Source organism: Triticum urartu, chromosome 4A, assembly GCF_056163025.1.
Source record: "Triticum urartu cultivar PI428250 chromosome 4A, HENAU_Tu73, whole genome shotgun sequence".
Taxonomy (NCBI): Eukaryota; Viridiplantae; Streptophyta; class Magnoliopsida; order Poales; family Poaceae; genus Triticum; species Triticum urartu.
Window position 1 is genome coordinate 94352169 of NC_141876.1, and position 6821 is coordinate 94358989.

At 42.4% G+C, this 6821-nt stretch overlaps 1 protein-coding gene across 1 annotated transcript; it reads right to left on the minus strand.

Annotated features, from left to right (window-relative positions):
• Positions 1–882: 882 nt before the first annotated feature.
• LOC147974937 (B3 domain-containing protein Os11g0197600-like) lies at positions 883–6238 on the minus strand. Its single transcript, XM_087517859.1, has 5 exons — positions 5778–6238; positions 3302–4352; positions 2702–2812; positions 2412–2575; positions 883–1629 (listed from the first exon to the last, which is right to left on the minus strand). Exons 1-5 carry the CDS (start codon positions 6027–6029, stop codon positions 1348–1350), a joined length of 1860 nt encoding a protein of 619 aa, XP_087373985.1. The 5' UTR covers positions 6030–6238; the 3' UTR covers positions 883–1347.
• Positions 6239–6821: the final 583 nt, after the last annotated feature.

Here is a 6821-nt window from a genome sequence, read left to right on the forward strand (position 1 = left end):
CTTAACAACACACTGCAACAGCACACTCCCTCTCACATCAGGGTCACCATTCTGCCAATTAGGGATCTTATTATTGATCCCATGCCTGATGATGCCCTAATGATCTTGCTCTGCATGCTGCTGGCCTAATCACAATAACCCCACCTAACATCTTCAGATGCTACCTATTGTCCTGATCAAGTAACATTAACCTGCTGGTGTTACTTTACTAATACTCCTACTATAGTACACTACTGGAGTACAAAGAAGTCAATCATAGTACATAACTCCCTTAGAAAGTCACTTTGATCAAGACCTTACAAGTGAGACTTTTCTGGACCACGCGAGGTGCCGACACGTGTTCGGTCACGATCTGGCCTACTCATGCAGTGTTGGTTGTCTGTGACTGTAACCGACCAGGTGAAGCAACCAGCCGGTTGGTTCCCAGCAACATGGACAGGTTGTGAACTGTATACGCTGTCAGGTTTGGTGCCACACCAATATGCCATTGTTTGTTGGCTATCCTTCACACACAGACACAGAAATGAACCATTGTCAGATCACAACATGACCTTCTCTCTTGGTTCAACTCACACCACCACACATGCACACACAAATGAGCTTCTCATACTAAAATGATCTGGGTGAAGGCTGTGTTCTACACACTAGAACTGGAATGGCATGCTGTAATCAGCCTCACAGGTCCACAGCTAGAAAAGTAACAGTGGTTGAGCAAGCAGATCACAAGAAAGTATCTGGCAACAGTTTTCCCAGGAACAGGCCAAGTTCATAGCCAAAACATATCGCAGTTAGCAACCGATCATCTCCTTTCATCACCCAAGCCTTCAGCTGCACACTAGAGCCACGTGTTTGCAACCACCAGACAAGGCAAGGCTGGCCAGAGATGCACAAGCAGTGAAGCACATATCATTATCAGCCCATGTGGGGTTTTCTGCCCAGGCAGATATTATTCGACAATAATCGACGCAAAAATGCAACGACATACATCAACAAGTTTTAAAGTTATAACTGCAAACTGAAGGGCCTCAATAAAACCTAGTAGAAATAACACACTCTGTTCAAATAACGCAGAACTACAAATGGCAGCAACGCTACACGGTTATTCTCGAACAGATACGACTGGGGCTAACCGATTTACTCCACAATCCAATAAGAACATAGCTACGTTTATTAGAGAGTCAATTTTTTTTAATGTCACCAATAATTGAATATTGTGTTCTTATTGCCTTCTAGCACCATTTTTCTTCGAAAAGGAGGGAACCCCACTGCCTCTGCAACCTTCTAGAGCTCCACATATACTTTTTAGATAATGAAAGAGAACACTGCCTCAACATGTGCACATGACTGTTATTTCTTGCCAGGACCAGGGAGGAATGGGGTTATTTCTGGGACGACTCTGTAGATGTGTACTTTTATGTTGTCCTTCGAGAAGAGCTCGAAGACGCACACGTCGAACTTCTCCAGATTATTGTCTAGAGAAAACTTGCCCCAGCCACCACTCAAACCGCCACCACAGCGTTCGCTGTAGTAGACATAGTTAACATCCCAAGACTTTCCTTGTGGATTCCAGAGCTTTAACTTCCTGTGGGCACGGGGAAGACACTCCCTTACAAATTCACAGGGTAGATTCTGCAATACAAGGAAGTGATTCAGGAAAGGAATAACAGCACAAATAAGGCAATGATCAAATACAGAGGTATACGACACGACTACTGTCTAGACTCTGAAATATAATTGCGAACCAGTCCACTCAGGTTCAACTCCTAGACTTGGCACGGGTGCTCACATATTTCCTGGATTTATTTCAGGCCTTTTGGCGCTATTCATTCAGTGGTAAAAAAAAGACCTGAAATATAACTGTTTCCCTACTGTGTCCTAAACTAGGTCAGCCCAAATTTCGGGTTATTAATTTGGCGGGATTTTTATTTCAAGTTATATCTTTGTCAAAGTTTTGCAACAATATGTTTTTCTAGTCTCTTCACATGTATAATTTGGATTGACAACCATATACTCCATCACTCGAGTTATCACGTCATTCACACAACTTGACAATTTTGTCGACAAAGATCAGCAGAAATTTATCTCCTAAGTACCGATGCAGAGACAGATGTTGAAAACTTGAAATCAATGAATTCACTGAGCAAAGTCATCAAGAAAATTCTCTAACTGAGATAAAATAAATAGAAAATTAAATGAGTGGTAATTCAAAATTTGCACTAAAGCATCCTGTTCATGCCCAAAAGAATGAGATCATCCATGAATAACTCTTGGTGGTTTCACACAGCTAGCCAACCAAACGACACAGTGCTCTTCGTGCCCATACAAAAAGAAATGGTTCTAGAAATCTAACAAAGAAGAGATAGTCTTTAATTCGATAGAAGTAGTGACATATGTGGAGAAGGTAACATTACCAAGAAAAATCCCACATATACATAAGACTCCTTCATTATCTGAAGACCGAAAGGATTCTTGGATTTAAATTGTTTTGCCCTTAGCAGAGCATTGTCCTTCTGTATTTCAGTTATCAGTGGCCTTTGTGATAGTACTCTTAGTAGTCTCTTACCCGTCGCGCTAGCTGACAAGTGCAATATCACCAAATTATTTACAGAAATCACACACTTATGATAATTGCATGTCTTAGTAAGCACAAATTGTAGCAAGCTTAATGATATCAGGAGAGTTTTAGGGACGGACTACTTACTTTGACCACGTCTAGCAACATCCTTACTCACTCCGAGCCGAATGGGTGATGTCAATTCAGACTTGATGCAAGAGATACTTTGTTCTAACATGCTGCTTGAGGAATCAGAATCTGTGATATGGAGAGCATGTTTGTAAGTGAAATATATTTTTTGTAAGTGAAATATATGTATCCTTACCACTTTCAAATAGTCAACACATTATTTTTTCACACCTAGTGTTAGTAGAAAATGATATTAGCCATCTCTAACCTAGAGCTCAGAGATGGTCTCTCTAACAAATACTTGCATGTATTGACACACCAGATGACCTTCTGAATTATGACGATGAATGGCAACCAATAATGTAAGCTGCAGTGTACTAGTCTAGACATGGTATGAATGGCACAAGTCCTTTATGCAATTATTGTGCAAATATGCACACTACACATTGTTGGCTTGTCGCCCCAACAGTTCAAAAAATTAGACTGCCAATTGTTACTAGCTACTTTTGTTAGATAACAGACGATAGATCCTCACCGGCCTATGCATCTAGAGATGTTACTATGTTGACTATGTCAAAATGAATCATATACCATTTTCAAAACTGAAGACAGGTTTACCTTCAGTACTGTCAAGACTTGTTGAAGCTGACTTGTAAGTACCGACTGAAGCTGCATGACACCTTTTCTTATCCTTGTTTGAGGCAATACAGGACTTCTGCAATGCAGAGTCATTTGCATCGATTTCCCTAACCCTTGAGGACTTCTGCAACGCAGAGTCATTTGCATCGATTTCTCTAACCCTCGAGGACTTCTGCAATGCAGAGTCATTTGCATCGATTTCTCTAACCCTCGAGGACTTCTGCAACGCAGAGTCATTTGCATCGATTTCTCTAACCCTCGAGGACTTGTGCAAAGCAGAGTCATTTGCATCGATTTCTCTAACCCTCGAGGACTTGTGCAAAGCAGAGTCATTTGCATCGATTTCTCTAACCCTCGAGGACTTGTGCAATGCAGAGTCATTTTCATCGATTTCTCTAACCCTCAAGGACTTCTCCAATGCAGAGCCATTTGCATCGATTTCTCTAACCCTCTTCCTAGTGGTTTGGTTGCTCTCTTCTAAGGGAACAACCACTGCCTCTGGTGGGTCAGCTGTATTCATGTCCACGTTAAGGCTCGTTGATGCCACCTTACATGTAACAGCCGAAGCTTCAGGCATACCGTTTTCCAAGATACTAGAGCGCTTCTTCGATGTAGAACCATCTGCATCCATTTCTGTAACCCTCTTCCTTGTGGTTTCATTACTCTCCTCCAAGGGGGCAGCCGATACTTGTGATGGATCAGCTGCATTGATGTCCATGTCCCCTTTACCACTTTCTATTTTAACAACCAGATTCTTGCGAGGCTTAGCATGAAAAGCTGAAGGCTTCTCAATGCACATTCCATCAAAGATGACCACTGAGAATTGTGAGCGTCCATCATAACGGAATGTTAAGAAGTGACCCATCTCAATCGAATGGTCTCTGACAAATTCCTTCCATCCCTTCACAAAGAACAATCCTTCATTGTCTGAAGCCAGCTCTGCAAGCCATGTGTTGCCACTTTGACCTTTTAGGGAAACCACTCCAGTAGGCTGATCCTGAAGGTACTGGTTGAATGATGGTGGAATTTTCTACATAGTATCATTAAATAAGGACTTATTATTTTTTCAATAGCAACACATAAGTACTTGTTAACAATGTGTAATATGATCACAGCTCGTAGACAAAGCTATAAAAAAATACTATATGCCGTATCATGTGACAGACTAGATGCCACCCAATTGTACTACGCCATTAAAACAAGCCTGAAATAACAGTCTAAAATATGAAAAATGAGTATTCACAACACACATTGCCACAACATCTGAATAGCACTTTTCCCATGCACCTGACGACAAATTAATGCATAATGCATCTTACACATAGTATATTAATACAAGACGCTGCCTACCGTTAAACCAAGCAATAATTTACACAAACAGTATAATAAATATATGAACTTTCTAATGAGTTCAGAAAAGGGTAAAATGCACTTCGGTCCTGAGCTTTAATGCTAAATTTTATCCCTCTACTTTGGAAAAGGTTGTCCATAGAGCGATGCGATGAAAACATCACCATTTCACCAGTACCTGGTGTCAACACAAAAATTGTGTTCCTAGTGAATAGACAATTGGAAGGTACTCCTCATGATGGGATTAAAGGATATTTCACAAGAAAGAAGAAACCAAGCTCTTCTTAATTATATGGACTCCAATACTTCTGATTTATGCTTATGACTTCGGGCATTGTTGAAATGAAGAATGAGTTAATTTAACAACTAGTTACCTCTTTGTTTCTATTTTACATCCTCTCTTACTAGTGCACGGAATCACATATATGTTGATGCTGTAAACGCATTAAGGCAGCAATAAGATCAATAGATAAAATATCATTTATTCACACAAAATATCAATTATGCATTATCTCTGCAAGCATGGCAAAGCAGAGCGATAACTCTAACCAGCTAAATGGAACACAGTACAATTCTCAGCCCTGACACAAGCAGTGTAAGGTGTAAGCATGGACAATGCTGTGGTAAACTCTTCCATCCCCATCAAGGACAACTGAAATAAGAAAGATTGGCAAAAAAATACTACTAATGTTGAAAGCAGAATGTCATCCATGGTCAAGAATGCACATCCACCGAGGAAATTCCCCTGTCACCAGACAGTGGAATAGTGGATCAATCCAGGGGAACACTTTATCTATTCCCACATCCAAAAGCAGAACCAGCATAGAATCTTTCAAAACAACATGGCACAAGATTCACAAAACACAATAAGTAAACATCCATTCCACCTTTGGCATCAGATGCACAATAATTAAAACTATAAAAGGCAAAGACACCTCTTTTAGATCAGATACAACTCTCTGTCTCTCTGTGTTTTATTTTTCTGAAATTTACCAAAAATGGGCTCACTAACAACATCAGATGGATAGCGATTTGGGTCGATCAAAGAATCAAGCAGCACGCTCGCCGAGCACTAAATCAATCAAGGATTTCAAGAAGAGCTCACCAATCTCTCCCCGTAGAGCTGCGGCAGGAACACCCTGGCGAATTGCTGGCCGAACTTGCCGCCCTCTCCGCCATTCTCCCGCTCCTTCCCCTTCCCCTTCTCCCTGGCCCTCTCCTTGTCCGCCGCCGCCATGGCGGCCGCCGCCGCCGCCTCCCTGCTCTCCCGCCCGAGCTCCTCCCGCCGCGCGCTGTCCTGCAGCTCCCGCCGCCTCCTGTCCCTCTCCTGCAGCTCCCGCCGCCTGTTCCCCACCATGCCCAACAAAAAGGCTCTGCTTCTCTCACCTAACCCCTCTCTCTGCTCTCCGCAGGGTGTCGCCCGGGTGAGGTTTATAAGCTTCAGTTACCACTGGAGCGAGGAGGGAGTGAGGCACTCACTCACGGTGGGTCTCACCGCCCCTGATTCTCGCCGTGGGTTTTAGCGAGAGATCCCCCGAGTGGTCAAAAGTCATTTCGTTTCACGGAAAGGGGACATGCCTCAGACGACGATGAAAGGGCCAGAGCCAGAACCGATGGCCCTCTTTGGGCAGTGTGCGGCAGAGATGATGGTGCGTGCATGTGCATGAATGGATGGATAGATGGGATTTTTTTTTAACTTTTTTTCTTGGGTTGCATCTTTTTTTTACCGTGCCTATTTATTTATATGCCATTGAAGAAGAATTATTCCTCATTCATGTTCCTTTTATTTTGGTAGCATTCATGTTCCTTTGTCACCCGAGATTGTGGCAATCTGGCCGACAAAAATAGAACGGTGTGTTATTTGTTGTAATGAAATTGGAACCTCGGTTACATTCTCATTAAATTGAATTTTGGACAAGACCATAGAACCATTGAATTTTGGTGATGGTCTGTTTATGAGTCATTTAGATTCTTCTCCGTCCAGGCAACTTGTGTCAACTTCGGCTTTGTCGGGAAGCTACCGAGGCAAGGCCTCCTCAATTTAGTCTGGTCGGATCTGTGATGGTTGTCCAGCCCCTTCGTCGCTTGCTTCTCTAGGATGGCGATCATATCCTCAATTCGCTATTGACGGCTTCTTCTGGCTTCGACC

Excerpts from the sequence above, each read along its gene's own strand:
- LOC147974937 (XM_087517859.1), bottom strand. The coding sequence starts at position 6,029 with ATGGTGGGGAACAGGCGGCGGGAGCTGCAGGAGAGGGACAGGAGGCGG. Across the intron at positions 2,813-3,301 it reads AAGTCTTGACAGTACTGAAG|ATTCTGATTCCTCAAGCAGC; the intron begins GTAAACCTGTCT and ends TCCATATCACAG. Across the intron at positions 1,630-2,411 it reads TATATGTGGGATTTTTCTTG|AATCTACCCTGTGAATTTGT; the intron begins GTAATGTTACCT and ends CTTGTATTGCAG.